At 43.9% G+C, this 24,408-nt stretch overlaps 1 protein-coding gene and 1 pseudogene across 1 annotated transcript; both read left to right on the top strand.

The window, feature by feature from the left end:
• The first annotated feature begins 1,151 nt into the window (after window positions 1-1,151).
• Window positions 1,152-1,999, top strand: LOC136455157 (uncharacterized; annotated as a pseudogene).
• A 7,208-nt stretch (window positions 2,000-9,207) lies between these two features.
• On the top strand, window positions 9,208-23,849 carry LOC136453133 (uncharacterized). Its single transcript, XM_066453709.1, has 2 exons — window positions 9,208-9,991; window positions 23,428-23,849. Exons 1-2 carry the CDS (start codon window positions 9,455-9,457, stop codon window positions 23,440-23,442), a joined length of 552 nt encoding a protein of 183 aa, XP_066309806.1. The 5' UTR covers window positions 9,208-9,454; the 3' UTR covers window positions 23,443-23,849.
• Window positions 23,850-24,408: the final 559 nt, after the last annotated feature.

The following is a 24,408-nucleotide window of genomic DNA, read 5'->3' as shown; positions in this document are numbered from 1 at the left end:
TCAAGGACTTTTGGAGGGTCGCCTCGATCTCCACCAAGTAGGCCAATCCACGAATATGGAAAGTGTTTGATGTTAACCAGTGTTGGTCTTCTTTGCGCTTTCTCTTTGTGTTTAGTTCAATTTAGCAAAACTTTAGTTCGGAGAGTTTTACGCGTTGGATTGTTGTTCTATTATATTTTTATTGTTTATGAGTAATGAAATTTGGTTATGAAAAAAAAAGAACTCCATCCTCGAGAATAAAGATGTTGTCGTAGTACTGCCACTTGCTCGTCGGCTGGTTCTTCACTTCGAGAAAGCGGAAGCGGAAGGAGAGCCTGCGCCCTGCCTGTGCGTCCGTGTGGTTTTCGTCAGGTCAAACACTAATGGTGACCGAGCAGCCACTGTGACCAGCCGGCCGGCTGGATCCACGGCTTTTGTGGGGATCCTCCAGCTAGGTACCGTAGACGACGTCCGTTTGGACCCTGAGAAAATTGCTGTTATAGGACGTGAAATAATGAGCTTCGTTATTATAGGATTTCAATCGTCGATTTCGCTAAAACGATACTTGAAACGTTGACACTTTATTTTAGATGACATTTGGTGTATTTCTTAACTTTGGTAATCAAAATACATGTATTTTGCTCCTTAATTGACTCTTTTACCCTTGTGGCCTTACGTATCCTTTTGTATGAGCCCGACGTTTCGTTTCATCTTCCGACGTTTCTTCTGGCCGCCGCCGCCCGTCCAATCCTCCTCGACGCGCTGCCCATGCAGGAGACGAACTCGCCCCCACCGGATCCAGAAGGGCCGCTGACCGCCTCTGCCCTTACCGCGCTGCCCTCAGGCGTGGCCGCGTTGGTCGACCCTAGCCTGGCCGCCTGTGCCCTAGCCGCGCCGCCCTCTGGTGTGGCTGCGACCGCCGCCTCTAGCCTGGACGGGCTGGCTGAGGGCATGGCCGCGTGGGCAGTGGAGGGCATGGCCGAGCTGAGAGTCATATTATCAAGTTACACCAAAGGACCTATACTTGTCTTGAATGGCAGCACACTGGTAAGCCATGTCAACATGTATTGGCCTACGTAACCCGTCATCGGAGAGTTGACCTAGAACAGTTTGTACATGACTGCTACTCGGTCAATAGATTAAGGGCTGCTTATGGAAGAGAGATTGAGTCGATGACAGATAAAACACAATGGCCACAGGTTGACCTACCATTTTTAGTTGGTGCACCTCTTGCTAAACTACCTGTTGGACGACGAAGAAAACTAAGAATGAAGAGATGGATGAAAGGCGGACACAGGAAGAAAGGTTTCAAAGATGGTAAATTTACCAACGATGGTGAAGGTGAGAAGGGACGTGACAACGATGCAGCTCCAACAAATGGAAAGGGAAAGAAAATGATCAGAGGACATATGAGTTACAAAAAAATGCAGAGAAAAAGGTCATAGACAAGCTAGTGCCAAGTGCCCACTCAATGGGACCACAAAAAAAGAGGTATGAACTGATTTTCTTTATCTAGAAACTTGAATGTAAGGCCCCATTCGCTGGTCTGAAACTTGGCTGAAACTGGCTGAAAAACACTGTTCCGGCTGAATTGTTGTGAGAGAAAAACACTGTTCTGGCTGAAAAAAGAAACCGAACAAACCAAATATGGGGTAAGCCGAACAGAGCCTAAATGTCAATATTAATTTATTTGATTACTTGTAGGAAGCGTAGGCAACCTAGGAAGAATGTTACAAAAGCCGCGCCAGCAGAACCTAGCACCCCACGGAGGCCGACTAGAGAAGAAATCATACAGAATAGTCCAGGAAGGGTCACAAGAAGGTAAGGAACATTAACACATTTATCGTACATTAATTCTTTCCATACATCTAATTGTGGTATCGTATTTATGTGCAGCAAGCTTGCGATATTATTAGGAGAGGGCACATCTTCACAAACCGACAATACTTGTCCCGTGAGGATACCTACAGCGGCAGCACCAAAAAAGATGACTCCGAAGAGAAAGCTACACATTAGATGAATTATTTTTGCTGTGATGAGATGTAAACTCATGATTTATTTGATATGACTTGAATCTTGTTTGGAACAATATTATGATGTGAGATAAATTTATGTATACTTAATATTGTGTTATATGCCTAGAATTTTACTCTAATTTTCTAGGAATTTTTACTATATTTTTGTGATTTTTAATAATGTGTGACATACCCCGGCGGCGGCGGCAAGCGTGCCAGCCAGCTAGTCCAGGCGGCAGCGGCGGGCGGCAGCAGCCAACCAGCCTGCCTAGGCCAGGCGGTGGCGGCGGCGGCAGCCAGGCAGTCCACGCACCTGCCTGCCCACTCTTATGTGAATATGAATGAAGGGCAATACGGTCATCCCATGACAAAATACATGTATTTGAAATGAGAAAAGTGATTAAAAGGACCAAATGTTATATAAAATAAAGTGCCAACGTTTCAAATGTCGTTTTAGCGAAGTCGACGATTGAAGTCCTATAATAACGAAGTCTTTTGTTTCGCGTCCTATAATAACAATTTTCTCTTGCAGAATTATAGAGATTTTAAAAATTTAATAAAAAAGTCTCAAAATCCTACTATCCCAACAAGCAATTATGAAACTTTCTAACATTGGCTCTGTTCGCTTCTTTTATAATCCGTCTTTTTCAGCTTGTTGTTTCAGTCGGAACAGTGTTTTTCTCTCACAACAAATTAGTCAGAACAGTATTTCGGTTTATTTTTTCAGCGAAACGAATGGAGCGTAGAGACAATGAGATTTGGATAATAGGAATCACTTGACTCTAAGAATCTCTATCAATCCAAACAGGAATACTATATACTAGTCGCATTAAGAACCATCTATTTCTCCCTGTCGGCCTCCGTCGTCTCCAAAACAAAATCTCGGTTTCCTGCACGCACGAATTGACATTGAACCGTAGCACCTGCACCATCATGTGTTGTTCACTTGTTGGCGCAAGGGAATAACAAGTTGTTCTCGCTCTCTCTTTTCCCTGGAATTACAAGTCGAACAAATTGCATTTGGTATTCTGCAGTCTGCACTGCTAGCTCGATCCAAACGAATAGTGGCGCGGTACAGCCCGTGCAACGGCCATTTGATCGATATCCCTGATCAGGCATAGACGAGGACACAAATGATTGGAGTTGGAGATTTGTGTAGGGTCGGCACGATCGGTTTCAATTAGTCCAAAAAGTGGATCCTATGGCGTGCGGAAAATCTGGGATAGTAGATCTAGTATCGATAAAAACAAGGGTTATATATATCTTCTGTTCGGAAGTGCTTGCTGTAGCAGCATGTATACATGCTGGCACCGTGGCCTACATGTCCCCGACGCTACCATCATCAAATGGTCCTAATAAACTGAAGGTTGCTACTGTACGTCTGTACGTAGAGTAGAGAGCGCACGCGGGCACACGCGGGGTATTTTTCTTCATCGTCCCTGTTCGCTTCGCTGAAAAAGATAGACTAATAAATTCAAGCGAACAGGGTCCATCCACATGTTAGCAGCAGACCTTCGGCATTTATCAGGAAAGAGTGCTAGTTACCCGATCAATCATGGCTGACTCTGAGCAAACACAATGCTTAGCCCGTTCCGGTGGAGGTTTCAATCTCGTCAAATAGGATTTTACATAGGCAGAGATGCTGATATAGTAATAAGAAATAAAATTATCTATTTCCAAAGACTAAAAAACATGCTGGAGCCACTCTCAACGTTGGCTCAGATTGTATCATTCCTGTGCATCGTAAATTCGTAAGGAAATGCTAATGCTAGCTTGTCAAACTGCGAAATGAAACCAGTAGTTAAAAAACATCTCTAAATCGAGTATGGAGTCTTAAGTCATGACATTTACATTTTTACCAAGTATTACTACTTAGGCATGCGGGCATGTGGACCTCTATAGGCGTTTTATGCCTCAACGACTAGTTTCATTTCACGTTTTTTTATTTACAAAAACCCCATGGCATAAAGAGATGTTTGATGTGATGAATGAAATAAGACCTTCAATGCACTGCCTACCAAGGGTTTTGCACGAAGCAATATTGGAAACATGGAAGGAGATACCTTAGATATTGCGTGTATGGATCTGAGTACCTGCTCAAGTACATAATAAGTCTGTTCGTTTCGGCTGAAACGATAGATTATAATTCAGAAGTACTGCTGGCTGATTTGGCGTGAGAGAAAAATATTGTTCTGGCTTATAATTTACGATCGTTTACGACCAAGTGAACATGCTGAATGTAACACTTGAAAAGTATAATGTCATATTAAAGGGATATTTCTAAAAATCATTCCTTAGAATGCACAATGAACGCAATAGTTCTTTTGGAGCGACACCTAAAACCAACACGTAATGGTGTAATAATCTAAAAAAACCATTCCTTAGAATACACAGCGGACTTGTTAGTCTCGTGATTCTAAGGCTTCCATGCTCATATATGGTACGCCTTTAATAATATTATTATATTTAAAATACTTAATCAATCACCAAGTATTTCTAAATCATCGTAAAAAACACAGACAACTTGTACAATTTGGGTTGAAACAATAAAATCAAGTTTCAACTTCAATAATAAGCTATGTACCTCTATTTAATAAGGATGCAAGTGGACGACTAGTGAAATCTACATAGCTGTCATGCTTAAGTGATATTCACAGATTTGAACAATTCGTCATCCTTTATTGAGCTGGATGTGTGGTCCACGCTCCATAAAAACCCGGTACAGTACAGATATGCCTCACAGCTCACGAAACACCGCTCTTTCCAAGGAATGGGCTACGGATGTAGGGCCCCCGCACGCTATTTTTCTATAATTTTTATTTGCCCATTTCTTAACCGACACTACCCCGAAGCCTGGATGTAGGGCCACGCGCGTCATCCGCGTCGCGCGGAGGTATCGAGGGGCGGGTAAGGCAGGGCGGGCGGTGAGGAAGGATTATGGGTGTTTATGCTACGTCACAGTGGGGGCAACTGCTGACGCAGGCCCACCCTCTGCAGGCTCGACACGGCGTGAACGTAACCGGAGGTGGACCCGGGCACCCTATGCTTGTCTCTGTTGCCTCCTGTTTTGCATTAACCTCCTCGTAGACAGCACCGCTTTGCCGCTACCACCTGCCAAATGCTAGCTCCACACCATTTTTCAAGCGAAATCTGTCCATTTTTTACTGATGAATTGATGAAAGCTGTAAGCGTCCTCAATCAAAAGCAGGAAACAAACGGCCTCTTCGCGTGATGGGTTTCAGCCATGACTTATTAATTATGATATACTCCCTCCATCACAAATTGTAAGTCATTCCAAGAATCTTGGAGAGTCAAACTTTTTCAAGTTTGACTAAAATTATAGAGAGAAACACAAAGATTGATGACATCAAATAGGTATAATATGAAAATATAACTAATGAAGAATCTAATGATACTTACTTGGTATGATAAATATTATTATTTTGTTATATAAATTTGGTCAAACTTGAAAAACTTTGACTCTCCAAGATTTTTGGAATGACTTACAATTTGGGATGGAGGGAGTAGTATTTTTTTCTCATAATAAATCAGCATAGATCGGTCTTATTAGCCTAGAAATCAACCAGCGAACAGGCTGAAAAGGAGAACTCATTTTGCAAGTGACAGCACTAATACAATAGCAGAGATTGTTGCTAATGTTTAGCCTTTAAATTTGTAAAGCGATGCACCGGAGGAAAATAATAATAAAATGAATACGAACATTTACTTATCTAAATCTATTACATTATCTAACATGGCAATATTTCATCTGAACATTTCAAGGATGCTAATTTTTTATGAGAGAAAAACACATGTTCCTTTGCTGAAAAGTACTGCTAAAGTAGTGCTGAAGAACAAAACAAAGATATTTCTCGTTATATTTCAAAATGATACGGCATAGAAAAACTAGGCATAGTGTTTGTCAATTGCTGTACATTATTTGTTTTGAAACGTTTCCCTATCTCCGTATCCGTGTACATCATGTTCAAACCAGACCCCACATGGCTAGATGCATGGTAATAATGAAATGATATTTTCTATGCGTAGAGAGTACCTACATTTTATTAGTTTATATTGTGTGATGTCTAAGTCGCAGCCATATTTTTAATGCAGCGAAATACATTGGAGATCCTCAAGACTTTCTCATATTCTCATGTAGATCTACAAATCTAGCCTTATTTTATTTTCGGCCTTGTTTAGATTACCCCAAAATTCCAAGTTTTTTCACTCTCTCTCCATCACATCAATTTTTAGCCACTTGCATGGAGCATTAAATGTAGGTAAAAAAAAAACTAATTGCACAGTTTAGTTGGAAATCACGAGATGAATCTTTTGAACTTAGTTGGTCCACGATTGGACAATATTTACCAAATAAGACGAAAGTGCTACTATTCATCAGGTTGAAATTTTTCTCAATCTAAACAAGGCCTTCAATCGGTTTACTCCAAGAAAAGATGTCAGCCTCATCAAAACTGCTTGCCGCAGCAGTTGCTGCTGCGACAAGCCTGCACTTGCACTTACTGTTCGCAGTAGAAAATAAACAGCGGCAGCCGCTGCAGCTGCTTCAAAGGCACAAACAAGCATAGCCCTAGTTTATAACTATACCTAAAGTAAAACTATGATTAATCATTTGGAAAATGTAAGAGCCCGAATCCTCACTTTGAAAGCTAGTTTATAGTCCTGGATCAAATCAGAGAAAAAAATCAAGGACCATCACTGCATTTTGCTCTTTTAAATTTGTGCATATAACCATTCTTGATTTTCTCTAAACTTACAACAACCACATTCTTGGTAAAAGGGATTTTGTGGCGTACTCTCATTTGAAATATAGATATTCCTTTCCCTAATATTCCTTTAATTTGAAAAGCATATTTGTCTGCAGGGGCGGAGGCAGCTGTATGGCTATAGGTTTGGCTGCCGCCATACCTAAAATGTATACAAAACACTAGTATGTTATGTGTATATATGTGAAATATACATGACTGTTGTGTAACACCTCAGCCCATAAGTAGCCTGTAGTAGTTGTGAAGTTGGTCCGTGTGGTCCAAGTTGCTCATGTGTGGTTGTGGTTCTAAACGTAGTACCTCCGTGTTAACCCTTTTACACGAAGCGAGGACAAAAGTGTAAGAAGGATGCTACGCATACACAAGTCTGTTCGACGTGCAGAGTTGGGCCATATAAACAGTTTTTGGACGCGAGGTGTTACATACTTACATGTTGGCTGATGACCTGATGTACGGATGAATTTTGTTGCTGGGTTGGTATCTCATGGGCCTATCTCAAGAGCCCACCGTCCACGGAAGGAAGCTAGTACCTCGTTGGTCTTCCTGGCTGATCGGCTGCTCCAGGTTTCAGTCGCCGACGCCCAACGGTTCGTATTTCCTAAAGACCAAAACCTATCAGCTATCGCACATCCAAAAAACGGCGGCGCGTCAAGTGCAGAGGCGACGAGAGGCAAGGCGGCGAGCCGGCGATCGACGACGGCGAACGGGTCTACCGACTACGAGTCTGACATCCGAAGGAATCGACATAAAAAATGGATAATATTCTAGTGTGTCCTTGCATAGTTCGTAGTTGCAGTATATATGTCTGACCTTCATAAACCCGTCACACCTGAAAAATATTCGGGCCTCCGCCACGGTTTGTCTGTATCTCCATACAACATGAAAACACATTTCCTCAGTTATACAAAGATTTCCACTTTTACAGTGGTGCCATTAATACTTCTTCCCTTCGTTAGTAGCCTCAGTCAAGCGCAACAAGCATCAAAACTGCCAAGAGCTGAAAAGTTATGGCCAAGGCAAGGCACAACTTACGAATAAATTCTATAAGCCAGATAGATTTAATAGAGGGCATCTACATATGGTCCTTCGATGATGCTAAACTATTTGAGAATGGCTATAAATATTATTTTTTGGAACAAAGTGTTTTGACAATATTTCCTCTATTTAATGTATAAATTACTTCTAGACCCAAATTTATATGAGCTTTTTTAAATGTGAATATTTTGAAAGTACTTAGTAGTCATAGAAATATAAAAGATTCAACTTCATATATTTTCTAGAATATGTATTGTACCAAGCAAAGCTTGGTTATTATAACATCCAGGTACCCATTCAATAAAAAAATATTGGCACCTTCTATTCTCTTTGCAGAGTGAACTAGGTTGAACATTTAGGGCTTGTTTGGCGTACCTTTCGGTGGCTCAGAATTCTCTTATCCTACGGTAGCAACTGTAATAGCACTATTCTAACAAAACCATTTCTCTCACACACAAAATAAACAAGGAGACCAAAAAAGCCACGTTTTGTTACCTCTCCGGCTCTCCGGTTCATGCTTTGGCTATGGCCCTTTGGATACTGTAGCAAGGGACAACCACAAGCTTTAACTTCGTCTTTATATAAGTACAGCCTCACAAGGTACCGTTTCTTGGAAGCTTAGGGTTCGTTTGGTTGTAGATATTGGAAACGCTGAAATTGAATTGGTACCAATACCAAATCAAACCAATATTGGAAATGGACTAAATACCAAATCTGCTGTTTGGATGTAGATGAATTTTAATTTCTATCTAGAATCGAGTGACACATCAAATGCCAATTCCTATTTGGATGTACACATCTAGAAATTCACCAATCCCTACCGCGGCACCGAGCGCAGAGGCGGAGCTCGACCTCGGTCCGGCCATGGAGGAGCTCGGCCCCGGATGGAGGAGCCCGACCATGGGGAGCTTGACCCCGCCGGCCATGGAGGAGCCCGCCTCCATGACCGCTTGCGTCGGATGGGGAGGATCTCGGCCATGGAGGAGCTCGGCCCCGGTCCAACCATGGGGGAGCTGGACCCTGCCAGCCATGGGGGAGCTCAACCCCACCGGATATGGAGCCCACCTCCACGACCGCTCGCACTGGTTGGGGAGGAGATCGGCCACGGAGGAGCTCGGCCCCGGCCCGGCCAGGGGGAGCTCGACCTCTGTGACCGCTCGCTCGACCCCGGTCGCGGATGCGCTCATCTCCAATTCCGCCCAATACAGAGGGTGCAGGCTCTGTATTGGGGGTGACTGGTGCAGTTGTAGCCAATACCTCTTAGCATTGAAGGTGATTTCTAATTCCAATACTAAGACACTCCAAACAACGGCATTTTGTGTTGGTGGACATAGCCAATAGCTCTCGTCCAGACGACCAGAGATCACATGCCCGCCCCCATCTCTCTCCCCAAAACGAGGGGCTCGCCGCTCCCCTCCAAACTCTGGCCTCCGAGTCCGATCCATTACTCCACTCCACGGCGCCAGCGCCCACCTCCACCGCCCAGCTAAAAATTCCACCGTTCTCAACGCCTGTTTGTCCTTATTACATGGCCGGAGCCAGACGTCGCAGCAGCAGCCCTCGCCTCCACCCTCGCATTCCGAACACCCGCTTCCAACTCCTCCCCGGATCGCTGCTTCTCTAGTAGAGCTGAGCTGATCGATGGACCACGAGCAGCGGCGCCAGCGGCAGCAGCACAGTCCCAGGGGCAATGCTCCTGGGAGCGGGAGGTGCGGCACCTCGTCGGGGAAGCACAAGGGCGGCGGCGGCAAGGGCGGGGGCAAGAAGCCAATCAAGGTGGTGTACATCTCCAACCCCATGCGCGTCAAGACTAGCGCCGCTGGTTTCCGCGCTCTCGTCCAGGAGCTCACCGGCCGCGACGCCGACCCCTCCAAGTACAGCCCCGAGGACCTCGCCGGCGCCGCCGACGCCACCGTGGCGGCGCTTGACCTTGACTGCGCCGCCGCCCAGGGGCTCAGCCCTGGGGGCGCGGCCACGTCGTCCGAAACCATCGTTGCCATCCCCAGCCCCGCCGCGGCGGACCACCTGCCCGACGCCGCGGCCGAGGCCGCGCCGCACGGCGCGGACTACTACGACGAGGAGGAGGACGCGGATGGCTTCGGGTCGCAACTGCTGGAGAACAACTACATGGTGTTCTCGCCGCCGACGCTGCTCTACGACCACCACCCGCTCAGCAAGGTATGTGAACATGATACCCAAAAAGATCGATCGCCGCCGCTCAGCGTGACGCGTGCTTCCCTCTCTGCATGACATGAGCATACCTTTGTATTGTATGTACTGTGTGCCCCTAGCTAATCTGTATGCTCGTATGAGCGAATTGCTGGCTCCAATCCGACTCATAATCTGCTGCATACCATATGCCGAAGAGAGGTAGAACGAGAGCAAGACGAGTGTGTATGGTACCGTGCAGTAATATATCTGTGCTTTTGTGTTCTTTTCTTGTGTCCCAAATCATCTGTGCTTTCCTTTCAAAAGAAAAAAAAAATCATCTGTGCCTTTTCTTGCTGAGTTCGGGCGTTGCAACTTGCAAGCGATTGCGATGTGTTCTTGTCATCACCGTTGATCGACCGGCAAGTGCGATTCTCTTCATTTTTTCTCTCTCTGGGTTTCTTTGCTTTGAAAATGTTCTCTGATTTCATGGTGGGGATTGCAAAGGGGAGGCTTGAGACTTGAGAGGACGCCCTTTTTCTTATATAGTGGCCTAGTTATATAGCTGGCAGTTGCGCTAGCTTCTGGATCATCCGCACTACTTGAGTATAACCAAGGAGCCTAGACATAGAGTATAGAAGAATTGGCCTATGCTGTGGCGCACGCCGGCACAAGATGTCTCTTTTAGCAATCGCCAATATGCACGATCAAATCATACTGGTGTGTAAAAGAATCAGAATTTTCAATAGCTTTGATCAGGCCAAGAGGGATGAGAGCCAGCAAGCTGAGATGATTGTAAAGATCAGACTGTTTCCCCCCACTTGTGCAACTGATTTAGAATATCTGAATCCCACTTCAAAAAAGGATATTATTACATCATGATTCTATCTTTGTCTTCCATTTATAGTGGAGCGTGCGCGCATACACACACTTATCGGGGCCCAAGTTGCAACTTGCAAGCAAACAGTACGGCTTAGCTGATGTAGAATAATCCTAGTCTAAGCCAACAATATGCGTATGTTACGAAGGACTTGGTAATTTCAGTAGGAAAACAGATGAGTGCATTCTGCTATTGCAAGCATGTATAGGTGCCGTTATACTATAGTTTTGCCTTTTTAACATCCTATAAGTTTCGTGATCTTGGCAAATCCATATCAAATTCTTGAGTTACACTCATGTTAATTAATTAGTTTCATGCACCTTTTCATGTTTAATTAATTCGCTTTGTTCTTCCATTACTATTCGCTCATAATTAATATAGGATGAAATGACACGGAGCTCTCCTGCGTGTTTGAGAAAAAAAAAACTATTTGCTTCATATGGTGTGAGGTTTGTTACTCTTATTTTATGACGATTGTTCTACTTACGTGTCTTTGACTTTGCTTCATGCAATTACCTTTTTGTTCATTTGATCATTTCCTTTGTTTGATTTTATACTACTTTTGTTTTGTTGATTCTATTTGATTGATATCGCGGGATCAGTTTATCATTCCTCCGGTTTTCTAGTTCTCACTTCCATTCTTTTGACATTATTGGTTGATGAACCTAGTTTAGTATATATTCCCTTGATGTGGAGTATCTTTTAAATATATATATATATATAGGCTAGCATACACTGTTACAAATACATCATACATGGCACAAAGACTTATACCTAGAGCTTACAGTGAATATTTGTCTAGATGGCTTTATTAATCATTCTGCCAAAGCACGGTTCCGACTGATTTGTTGTGAGAGAAAAACACTATTCCAGCTGAAAAAATAAGCTGAAAAAGACGGATTATAAGAGAAGCGAACATGGCCATTGTTATGTGGTCCATGGTTCTACTGCTCCTTTTCAATTTGAATAATGCATGCCATTTGTACCAAGTCGAGACCTGCGCTTTCTCAAATGTATAATGGCACTGGTTTCTTTTGAAATGAGTATATCTGCAACAAAACAAATATAGAAATAATTATGCATCTTGATAATGCTTGTACTGCGTATGTGGTTTGACTATAGCATATATTTGAATTAAGGCATTAATTGATACACAACTGTAGTTACTAAATACTTTATTTGAAATCAGCATTAAAAAGTAATTTTTCTGCTTAAGCCTTAAGTAGCTACCACTTCTTTGTGCTGCTTTCCAAACCAACCCCGCTTTGTCATATAAATCGAGTGCTCAATATGGAGTTGCAGTAGGTGTTTGCTGCAGTGTAGTATCAGGTACGTCAGCGGAAATTGGTGTAGCAACAACTTGAGGAACCTCCACTTTAGTGGCTTCATCTTCTTATGGTCTAATATCATCAATTGCCAATTGGTTGATTGCTTCACATGGTGGATCCTCCTTTCCTACAACACTTGAATCAACTTGCTCTACTTGAGAGCCATTAGATTCATCAAATGTCACGTCTACCACAATCTCAACTCTCTCGGAGGTTTTGTTAAAGACACGGTAGGCATGCTCATTTGATCTATAACCAAGAAGAAAATCTTCATCAACTTTAGGTGCAAACTTAGAGGTTTTGGGTTTCTGGTTAAGTATGAAACACTTGTACCCAAACACTCTAAAGTAAGACACCTTAGACTTGTTACCGGTTAAAAGCTCATATGAAGTTTTCTTCAACTTCTTGTGTAGGTAGAGACGGTTGATAGCATGGTAAGCGGTGTTGACAGCGTCACACCAAAAGACGTCCTGCGTTTTGTACTCATCTAGCATTGTCCTTGCCATGTCAATGAGTGTATGGTTCTTTCTATCTACTACATCATTTTGTTGAGGGGTGTATGGAGTTGAAACTCATGCTTGATGCCCTCTTCATCAAGAAACTCCTCAACTAGAATATTCTTGAATTCGATCACATTGTCGTTTCTCACTTTCTTGATGGGAAGACCGAACTCCTTTTGAGTTCTTCTAACAAATATCTTCACCTTCTCTTGAACTTGGCATTAGGTAGGCAACCGGTCCAAAGAGATCCATATGTATTAGCTCCAATAGTTGCTTGGTGATCATAATGCTCTTTGGTGGGTGAGGTGCTTCAACTTGCTTTCCGACTTGACAAGCGCTATAAATTCTATCTTTCTCAAAGTGAACATTTGTTAGTGTAAGGATGTGTTCATCTTTTAGAAGTTTGGCCAAGTTCCTCATCCCAACATGGGCTAGTCAGCGATGCCAAAGCCAACATATGCTAGATTTTGCCACTAAACAAGTCTCAAGCTTAGCTTTACTTTTGTTGAAATTAAGTAAGTAAAGCTTGTTCTTTAATTGATCCATAAAGACAATAGAGGAATCCTCCATTCCAAAGTTCAAGAAGGCATTAGGCGCTTTCTAGGCGCTGACCCAGAGCCTAGAGCCTAGGCTAGCATAGGCCAGCCTAGACATTTCAAAACATTTTTCCTAAGCGTTTTGCCAATTTAGCACACAACATATATATATTATATAGCATAAAATACTGAATAAATTAGGTAAATAGAAGCATAGAGTAGCTGAATATAGTATATAAAAGAGATGACAGTAGACATACCTTAGTGGCTTACTGGCTTAGGCTCAATAATCAATAGACAGCTTGTTCCTAGTTCCTACAGCAAAGATTGATAGCTTGTAAATACTCAATAGACAACAAACAGTTTATAAAAAAATAGAAAATAGCAAGTTGACACTTATATGAATGATTTCAGCCATCTCCCATCCATGAACAGACCATATCAACAACTAGTAATTACAAATTTTAAAGCACAAATAAGTCGACAGGACAGCAGTACAAGTGCACAACACAATTCATAAATAAAAGGTCTTGTTCAGAGACCACATAGTTCTCACAAAAGAAAAAACACAGTCACACAACAGCAGTTCATAAGTTTCAGACATATATGAATGCATCATAAAAAATAAACCATGACATGATAAAAAGGCCCCACTACCATATCATCTTTCTTCTTTAATGGGGTTCCACATAATCATCCTCATCTTTATCAAACTGTTCTTCTTCGAACTCAAATTCTTCTCCTTCATAAAGCTGTCTCTTGCACTTCTACGCAGCTCAAGTTGTTCTTCTGCTCCCACTTCATCTCCAATAACAGACCAAGGTATCCCTGTACCTTCCATCTCATCTTCCTCATCTCTATAGACAACTAATGCACAATCATCTTCATTCTCATGCAGAAAACCTTAAGCTTTAGTTGTATCATTAGACAAGAGAACATCACTGATCTTCTTTGACTTGATCTTTTCTTTCTTATTAATCAGCTTGGAGTTAAATTGAATATAGACCAATTTGTTCAGGCGGGTTGTAGTAAGCCTATTTCTCTTCTTAGTGTGTACCTATAAATTTAAAATATGAACATTTTTAGGTCTGCAATTTAATTGTAATGCTGCTGCAATTTTCAGGTAGATAGGTACTAACCCCTTCAAATTCGCTCTAATTTCTTTCACAACCAGAAGAGCTTGATGTCAAAGATAGGATCTTTGTAGCCATCTTCTGTAAAACTGGTGTTTCAGTTCTATATAGCCGCCACCATGATGCTGAAATAAATGAAAAACACCTCTATTAGTTAGTAGCCATTTATTAATAGATGAAAACAACAAACAACCATGTTATAATCAAATTTATTGTAAATCCCAATGTGCATCACCTTGTCACAGAGTTTGCACTTCACCTTGTCCTTGTTGTTAGCATCAACAAGAACCCCATATTCCCATCCCACATCATCCGAATTCCATCTCATGAGATTCGCTCTCTCAGTGTTCGCTAGGCATACATTCAGATTTAGAGCACATATCAGGCTCTCTAACATTCATGCATTCAGAGTAGTCATTCAGAGCAGTTAGGCATCCAGAGTATTCAACTTCAGAGCAGGGGGGAGAGGAGCAGGGGAGGGGAGCAGCGAGCAGGGGAGGGGACTGACCTTGGGGCTGCTGCTTAGGGAGGACCGGAGGACACCGTCAGGGAGGGATGCGCCTGTGGGAGGGGTGCGCCGATAGGAAGATGAGACTGGTGGGGAGGAGCATCCAGGCGGGGAGCAGTGCGACTGGCGGGGAGGTGCTTAGGGACGGGCCACAAGGAGGAGATTCTAGATGGGGAAGAGCGTGGCCTACGGATCCACCTTCCCAGCACCGACAGGGAGGAGCGCGGCCATTGGGAGCAGCTTCCCGAAGGGGTCACAGGCGGAGGCGGGTGAGCGGCAGCGACCGTCTGAGAATGGGAGAAGCACGAAGCAGACAGGTGCGCGTCCTTTTCTCCCTTTCTTCCTCTTATCCTTCCTGCGCGAGGCTTCTTTTTTAACTTTGCTCCCTTCTAAATACTTTCACACCCTTATCCATAAAGAGACAATTATAGCCCATCTCAAACAATTGAGAAACAGACAATACGTTATAACTTAACGAATCAACATGCAATACATTTGTAATTGAATGCTCAAGGGTTATAGCAACTTTATCGAGACCAATTGAAAGGGTCGAGATGGCGACTAGAGGGGGGTGAATAGTCCTTTTTAAAACTTAATCACGTTGGCTAACCAAAACAAGTGCAGGATTAAAACTATCAGTCTAGCCAAGACTACACCTCTCTATCTATGTTCACTAGCACCTTGCAAAGATACTAATCAAGTAACAAAGGTGCCGGACTAGCTAGAGCTCACCTAACCAATTCTAGGAGCAAGATCACACAAACCTATGCCACTAGTACTTTAAGCAACAAGGAAGCTCCTACACATGCTAGTAAGCAAAAGCACAAAGCCAACTAAGCTCACTAGCAATGCTCAATAATAAGGCAACCAATGTCAAATTAGAGAGCGCAATTAGTTAGCTACACAAACTAAGCAATGTGACTAACAAGGTTACACAAATCAAATTAGCCACGCAAGGGAGCTACTTCTATGCTACACAAGCAAGAAGATAATTAGCAAGCTACGTGAGCTAACTAATTATTAAAGCAACAACACAAGCTCAATGTATATAAAAGTAATTGCAAGCTTGTGTAACGGGAATGCAAACCAACAGGAAGAACAAGGTTGACACGATGATTTTTCTCCCGAGGTTCACGTGTTTGCCAACACGCCAGTACCCGTTGTGTCGACGCTCACTTGGTGGTTCGGCGGCTAATTGGCATCACCCGCTAAGTCCGCACGTCGGGCGCCGCAAGAACCTACCCTGGAAGTGAGGGTAGCTCAATGACACGCTTTACTAAAGTTGCTCTTCGCGGCTCCCGCGGGGCGAGCACAATGCCCCTCACAAGCTCTTCTCCGGAGCGCCACACAAGCTTCTTACGGGCTTCCACGGAGACCACCATCAAGCCGTCTAGGAGGTGGCAACCTCCAAGAGTAACAAGCACCACCGGCTTGCAACTCGATCACCTAGTGCCACCGATGCAACCTCACGATGCAATCGCATTAGAATCGCTCACTCACACAATCGGATGATCACTATCAAGTATGTGTGAGATGGAGGGCTCCCAAACACTCACAAGCATGGACACTAAGTCTCCCGAGGTGCTCAGCACTCGCCATGGCCGAGACCCACTTCTATTTATAGCCCCAAGGGCTAAACTAGCCGTTGCCCCTTCACTGGACAAAAATCGGGTCGATCGGACGCTCCGGTCGTGTTGACCGGACGCTGGACCTTAGCGTCCGGTCGCCCACAGACGGCCACGTGTCCCGATTCCAACGGTCACTTGACCTGATCGGACGCAGCAGCTTCAACTGACCAGACGCAGCAACCCCAGCGTCCGGTCGTTTCCAGTAAGGTACTAGACATGACCGGACACGTCCGATCGCACGTGATCGGACGTAGCCCAGTGTCCGGTCACACTCCAGCTTCTTCGTCACCGTACGTCAGCCTGACCGGACGCACCCTGCCAGCGTCCGGTCACTTCCAGTGCCAGCGTCCGATCAAAGACCGACGCTACATGCTCTCGGCCACCACGTGACCAGCGTCCGATGCACTCTGTGAGACCCGGTCTTTTCTGTCTAGGGTGCCGGTGGCACCGTCGGACTGTCCGCACTCTACGGGCGGACACTCCGCCGGTGGAGTTTCTTCACCAAGTTGATCAATATCAACTCCAACTCCATCTCCTTTGTAAAATGTGTCAACACCACCAAGTGTACACCACCATGTGTATGTGTGTTAGCTTTTCACAATTATTTCCCAAAGGATGTTAGCCACTCAACTTGCCACGACACTCGATCCTAGCGACGATGCAAAGTTAGATCACTCGAGTGGCACTAGATGACCGATATGCAAACATGTTTGCCCATTTTGATAGTACGGCCATCTATCCTAAACCCGGTCATAAACTTTTCTATACACCTATGACCGGTGAAATGAAATGCTCTAGGTTATACCTTTGCCTTGCGCATTCCATTCCATCTCCTCCAATGTTGATGCAACACATGCACCAACATGATCAACAATGATATGATCCACTTCATATCATCACGTGATCATATTGGTTCATCGATCTTGACTTTCCTTGCTCTTCACCGTTGCCATCGTCCATCGGCGTCAAGTCTTGCTCAAGCTTCACCGCCACGCGGTCCATCACTCTAAAGCCTTCGACTTGCCCTTCACGCTTGCAACCGGTCCATCAAGCCAAGTCTTGTCTTGATCTTCTCCACCTTGATCACATAACTCAATGTCATGTCTCATGTGCATTTAAGCTCCTTCATCATCACATGTGTGAGCTTTGCAACATTTCAAAACCATTTTCACCTTCATGGCTTATGTTGCTCACACACATGTATCTGTGGACTAATCACCTATGTATCTTACATAAACATAATTAGTCCACCTAGGTTGTCACTCAATTACCAAAATCAAACAAGGACCTTTCACCAATCACACCCCCCTTTGAATTGTCTCCAAAGACAATATTTTTATTTGAGTGCGTCATCAGGGAATATGATGAGTACATACTCTTTTCTCCGATCATATGATTTGTACATCTACTATCAAGCACCCAACTTGATCCACCGGAGGAGTATGCCTACAAAATAAGTTTAGTTGCTAGATTTAGGTCCCCAATTTGGCTTGGGGCCTTGCATGTTAGGCACAAGAATCTTAGGAACCAAAATAGAAGTATTCTTATATATGTTGGTTTTCTTTCCAACATATTTTGTAACCACTTTCCCACTGATATTGTTCTTCAAAACAAAGTATGATGTCAAGCTTTGTCGAGGTGCATAAGTCTTCGGTTGATAGGCATACTTATTCTTGGTGGCCCCACTGATTCCTTAGGCTTCTGGAAAATCTGTTTCTCCTGGTACACCTTCTTGGGCTTAGTTTGATCAGGAGCAGAATTAGTAGCCTTCCTATTTTTGCGGAGCGTGGCACTGCCGCTGCACGACATTGCTGCTCGGGGACGCTGCACTGCCACGGTCTGTGTAGGCTGATCAGTACCAATTTTGTCTTCCTCTCAAACTGCACACACTCATAGCCTTTCACTATTCTTCTTCCATTTGTCTTGGCTCCTTTCGTGTGACCGAGCTCATGCTTGATTGAGGGATGCCTTTCTTGCTTGAATTGTGGCCCTTTTGATTCATCAACCTTCTTGTTATTGGATTGGGTCATACTTATCCACCCTTTTTCAATGACTTCATTGAGCTTAGCAATCTCCTTTCTCATAGCTTCCATATTTGCAAGGTTAGTGGAATAAGCATTCAAGTCAAGATTAAAATATTTTCCACAACCTTGACTAGTAGAGGGAGTAGATGTTTCCTTTGCCTTAGTGAGATGTGAGTTGCTATCCCAAAGAATGCTATATTGCATCTTAAGTTCTTTGTGCTTTTTATCTAAGTTACAATACTTTTTCTTGAGAGCTTTATTTGCTTTCTTTGTGATAGCATGATCCTTTTGCTCTTTGGCCAAGCCTTTATGCAAAGATTTCACCTCACTTCTCTCAAATGCAAGAGCTTCTTTGCTAGCAATATAGAGATCCTCTTATTGGATAAGAGTCTCTTCTCTAGATTCTAGCTCGGTTTGGACACTCTCTAGATCCTCTATTAGCTTAGTGATGAATAATTTGGTCTTTTCATCTAAATTTTTAGTTATTATGTTTATTTTTTCATCACTAGATTTATCATCACTAGAGCTATCACTAATATTACTACTAGAGATATCACTAGGAGGTGGAGGAGATTTGGCTTTTGATTTGGATTTTACCTTCTCACGCTGTACCATAAGACAAATGTGAGGGGAGTAATAGTCATCATCGGACATGTCGTTGAAGAGCCTTGGTGTAGGGGATGACTTGTGAATAGCAATAGTTGCAACCTTCTCATCCTCTTCACTTGTGCTCTCTTTAGTTGAGTCCTATTCATGCCCAATGTAAGTCTCTCCCATGTACTTCTTACTCTTTCTACGGTCGATCTTCTCCTTTTTTTTGTCCTTCTTGTATTTGTTGTCCTTGATCTCATATGGACACTTGGCAATGAAGTGATCGGTGCTTCCACAATTGTAGCATGTCCTCTTTTTCTTGTTTGGAAAGCTTCTCTTCACTATCTTGTAGCCTTGCTTCTTTAGCATCTTGTGATACCTCTTCATAAAGAGAGCAACATCATCAACTTTCTCATATTGATCATCATCATTTTCACTTTCACTTGAAGATGATGTGGTCTCTACTCTTTCTTGAACTTACTTGCTTGCTTTGGACTTGGTAGTTGAAGTTTGTTGGTGGATCTTGGACTTACTTGTAGAGCCTTGCTTGCTTAATTTGTTGGCCTTAAGAGCTACATCTTTAGTCTTGATGCCCTCTAGCTTTGCTTGTATTTCTTCAAGTTTCTTTCTCTCATTTGCTTTTTCTCTTTGCATGTCAAAGGTCAAGATCGTTCCAAGTACATCATTTGGTGTGAAGTACTCAAACTTCTTCTTGTCTCTAATTAGAGTGACTACGGTCTCATTTCTAGATGAATAAGCTTCCAACATAATCTTGACAACTTTGTGATATTCTAGCTCATCATAACCATAGCCTCTAATCTTGCCCACCATTGTCATCAAACTATCAAACATCTCTTGTGGCTCCTCTCCATCCAAGATTACAAACCGGCTGAGCTTTGACATCAATAAGTCAATTCTTGACTTTCTCACTTTGTCAACCCCTTCATGTGTTAGGTGCAAAGTGTCCCATATTTGCTTGGCAACATCAACTCCAATCACTCTATTGTACTCATCACCATCCAAGGCACTAAGCAACACACTTGTGGCTTGACCATTGAGGTAAATGATTCTCATCTCTTCTAGTGTTGGGTTCTTAGGATCAACCGGTGGCTCAAATCCATTGCAAGTAATCTCCCAAATGCCGGGGTGAAGACCTATAAGATAGGCTCTCATCAAGTGCTTCCACTTGGCAAAGTTAGTCCCATTGAAACGAGGTAACTTGCCCGTGGGCACATTGATGAAAGACCTCAGATCATAGTTAGTCATAGGAATAGAAGAGTAGTTAAAGGATACGGCGGCATATTTGTTGTTGTTGGCCTTGCTCTTTCTTTTCTTCTCCTTCTTGTTCCCCTCCAACACTTGGTATGACTCATCATCATCTTCATTTTCAGAACTACTTGATATGCTTGATGATGCACTTGTTGTCTTCTCTTCTTCTTCCTAGCTTCTCTTCTTTTTCATCTTGCTTCTCTCTTGAGCCTTCTTTCTTCTTTCATTTGCTTCTTCTCCTCTAACCGCCGCTCCTCCTCCTTCTCTCTTGCTTCTCTTTTTAGCTTTCTTTCTTCTTTCCTTCTTCTCTCATTCTCATTGAGAGCTCATTCGGCATCTGTAGCCTCAAGATGTGGTAGCGTGGTGTTGCTTGCTGTCGACGCGCTCAGCTCGCTGCTGTCCGGGTCGACATCCACCCGCTTCACGCCACTAGTTCCTCCTTCGGGCTCCATACCTCACGCGGTGAAGCATATATGAGGTAATCTGGCTCTAATACCACTTGTAGGATCTCTGGTTAACCTAGAGGGGGGTGAATAGACCTATCAAAACAAACAACTTTTATCAAATTCACCCTGCGACACTGCCGTTCTAGAGGGCGGCACTGCCGGACTGTGGCACTACCGGGCCAGAACAGCGGCACTACCGCACCTACAGACAACTTCGAATCACAGTTCAAAATCCGTGAATGAAAACTTAGATTGAAGAAATTTCCTATCCTACTGTAGGTATGATAATCACAGATCAAGAGCTAGAAATGGTAGAAACACCACACACAAGTAGATCGACTAGAAACACTAGAAATCACATCAACCACAATATGTCATGCAAGTAATGTTAATCAAGCACAAGTGACACAATGATTTATCTCTTGGTTTGGCTCGCCACCAAGGCTTGCCTACCTCCACGTTGTTGAGGTTAGCCACTAAGGGTTAGGGTTTTCCAACCCTTCCTCGTTCTCAAATCAAGAGACTTAACTGTTGAGATGAGGGGTGAGTTTACTAACTTCAAAAGGTGGTTACAAACCTCCCAAGGCCGCCACACAAGTTGGCAAGCTCCACGGGCGACGCTCTAGCCTGTTAGGAGCCAAGCTCCAAGAGTAACAAAAACAACTGCCGGCCAAAACGTGAACCAAGTGCTCTTTAGAGTTGGGGAATCAATGGAGCTGCTCTTTAATCGAGTTTTGGACCCTTTTCCCTCAAGGATTGATGGAAAATCAATGGATTTTCTTAGGGGCTTGAGGTCAACAATGGAGGAAGGGAGAGAGAGCTCCTACTCTGTTTTGGACGTGCTGAAGTGAGGAAGAAAAGGCAGAGAGCCATTTGGGAGGAAATGGAAAGGTATATATACCCCCAAGCCCTCAACGGTCACCGCACCCAAGGGGTCGGACGAGACGGAGCCTACGGCCTCGAGGTCGGGTGAGACAGAGCCCGCGACTTTGGGCAAGACAGAACCCGCGTCCTTGGGGTTGGGCGAGACAGAGCCCGCGACCTTGGGGTCAGGCGAGACCTTTTAATACGTCTCGAGCCATCCGGAGCGCGCTAACTTCTTTGTGCCGCGACTCAAGTGCGGCAGTGCCGCACCACGCAAGACAACAAAGGGTAATAGTGAAGTGTAGACTGTCTTGACTGTGAATCTGAGGATGCATGTGGTTGTTTGAGAACTTGGTAGCACATATTAGCTTAAGCATTGTGTCTCCCTTTATAGTACGGCTTTTCTTATACTCAAATTCAAAATATAAAAGAATTTAAACCTCCTTTGAGTTTGAAGCCATCTACGTTTATAATTGGGGGCTCCTCCATTTCGTGTAGCATCCTTGAATATAAATTCCCTGCTTGTCATCTCGATAAATCTCATTAGTTCTCTAATTGCGTGGTCATTATCATCAAAACCCACAATTAGGGCTTGATTGCACTAAGTCTCAATCAAAAGCTTGACCTCCAATGTTCACGAACTAAGGTCACTCTGTACACGAACACTAAGGGGTCAGAGTGATCAAGCTAGGAGGCACATCGAACTGATTTGAGGCTTCAACTACAGTGACCATTGAGAATTTGATAGCAGAACCCGTCGCTGGAAGCACTCCCATAGCAACACCCTTAGCAACACCTAGAATTGAAGGGGTGGTACAATGAGCAACGCCATGGGCGTGGCGTGGACCTAGCATCCGGACTGTTCTTCCATGGCCAAGAGTGGAACCACTGCACTAGGCAACCTATTGGCAACCTCAAGAAAACATTGGTGGCGGAAGAAGTGTATGTACGCAACGGGCGATGAAGGTTGTAGTAGCTTGGTGCGACTTGAGCTGGCAGGTAGGTGGCCCTAGATCCTGATATTTTGGAATGGATGGAGTAGCTAGGTTGGATACTGTTTCTCTATATATTTGTACTAACATCCCAACTAACCAAAACATCAGAGTTGTTCATGATGAGACCAAATAAAAATATCTAAAATAGTATTGCAGAACGCCAAATGTTTTACTTTTGCGTTGAAAAACAATAGGTGCCTTGACAAAATAGCGTTGCCTTACCAACTTCTAAAGCGAGCGATGAAGGTTGTAGCAGCTTGGTGCAACTTGAGCTGGCTAGTAGGTGGCCCTAGATCCTGATATTTTGGAATGGACGGAGTAGCTAGCTTGGATACAGTTTCTCTATATATTTGTACTAACATCCTAACTAACCAAAACATCAGAGTTGTTCATGATGAGACCAAATAAAAATATCTAAAATAGTATTGTAGAACGCCCGAAGTTTTACTTTTGGGGGGGTGAAAAACAATAGGGGCCTTGACAAAACCACGTTGGCTTACCAACTTCTTTCTAAAGCGAGGTATTGCGGAGCACTATTTCAAAGTTTCTGAAGGTCAGTAGAAAATCTTTAAATATGCAGTGATAATTGGCTTATTGATTCTGAAGTTTTTTCTTTCCTTGGATAATGTAATATACATGCAGAGTATTTTGCTGAATCATCTTCTCAATGGCTATATTGACACATGTTGTATAGCTATTAATTGGAACTCAGACTCTATGTTGAATGATTACTAACCATGTGCATTTTTCTTGTGTTTCTGCAGTTCCCATTTGGTTGAGGGCACATGTGAGGCTTGGAGTGTTACTCCTACACAATACTGGTAACGAAACATCAGGTGATGGTGGTCTGTATGCAGCTGCCTTTCAGAAACTTTATTGGCAACGGATGTGAATATATGATGGTTGGGGTCTGCAATTGGCCGTGTTATTTGTCCGTGGTCGTAGCGGGAGTAGTAGGCATGCATGTTAGCATGTAATGTAGGGAAGTCTGGTGTACTCTGTTTGTCCCGTGATGTCGTTTGGTCGATAAGCTCATGGTTCAGTCCTCTGATCGAGCAGTAATGAAACAGATTTGTCTCTGTACGTGAATCCACTGACGGAAAAGATGAGACCCCATAGACATGACTACCCTACGATGAAGGGGTTTAACACCAACGGTTCTTTGTCCTCCATTCTGCTGGTGCTGTTCTTCTCGCCTCGCCTGATATATAGCTTGGCTGAGCAAAGTTGAATGTAGAGGATCCAAGCATTCTCCGATTCCGCATGCGGTTTTGCCTTTTGCCAAGCGCCCACAGGCAGACACCTGGAGCGTGCTGCGCCGTCATGAGTGAGTTTCTGGCGGGTGACGGGGCCGCCGTGCCCGCGCCCTCGGCGTGCAAATTTCCAATTTTCCATGCCGCGCGGCCAAGCGACCGCTCCCATTGTCCGTGACGCCACGCGCGGCTTGTGTACGGGTCGCGGGGAAGGCGAATGCTCCACGAGACCAAGCGGGTGGGCCGGGCGGGGGAGCTGCTTGGTTTCGGCTGCTCAAGCGGTGGCAGCAGATCAAGTCAATCAATAAGAGAAATACATGGGTCTGGAAACGGGCCCATGCTCAAGACTGTTTTGGAGGCCTGGAGCCCATTGCTTCTCTCGCGGGCCTAAACTGTTTACCTCTGGGCTCTCACCTAGATTTTTCCCAAAGGGAAAAGATCTCCCCTCCCTCCCTCTTTCTAAAAAAAAACCAGTACCCTAGTAGTGGTGAA

Source organism: Miscanthus floridulus, chromosome 5 (genome assembly GCF_019320115.1).
Source record: "Miscanthus floridulus cultivar M001 chromosome 5, ASM1932011v1, whole genome shotgun sequence".
NCBI lineage: Eukaryota > Viridiplantae > Streptophyta > Magnoliopsida > Poales > Poaceae > Miscanthus > Miscanthus floridulus.
This window is presented reverse-complemented; position numbering and strand designations above follow the sequence as displayed.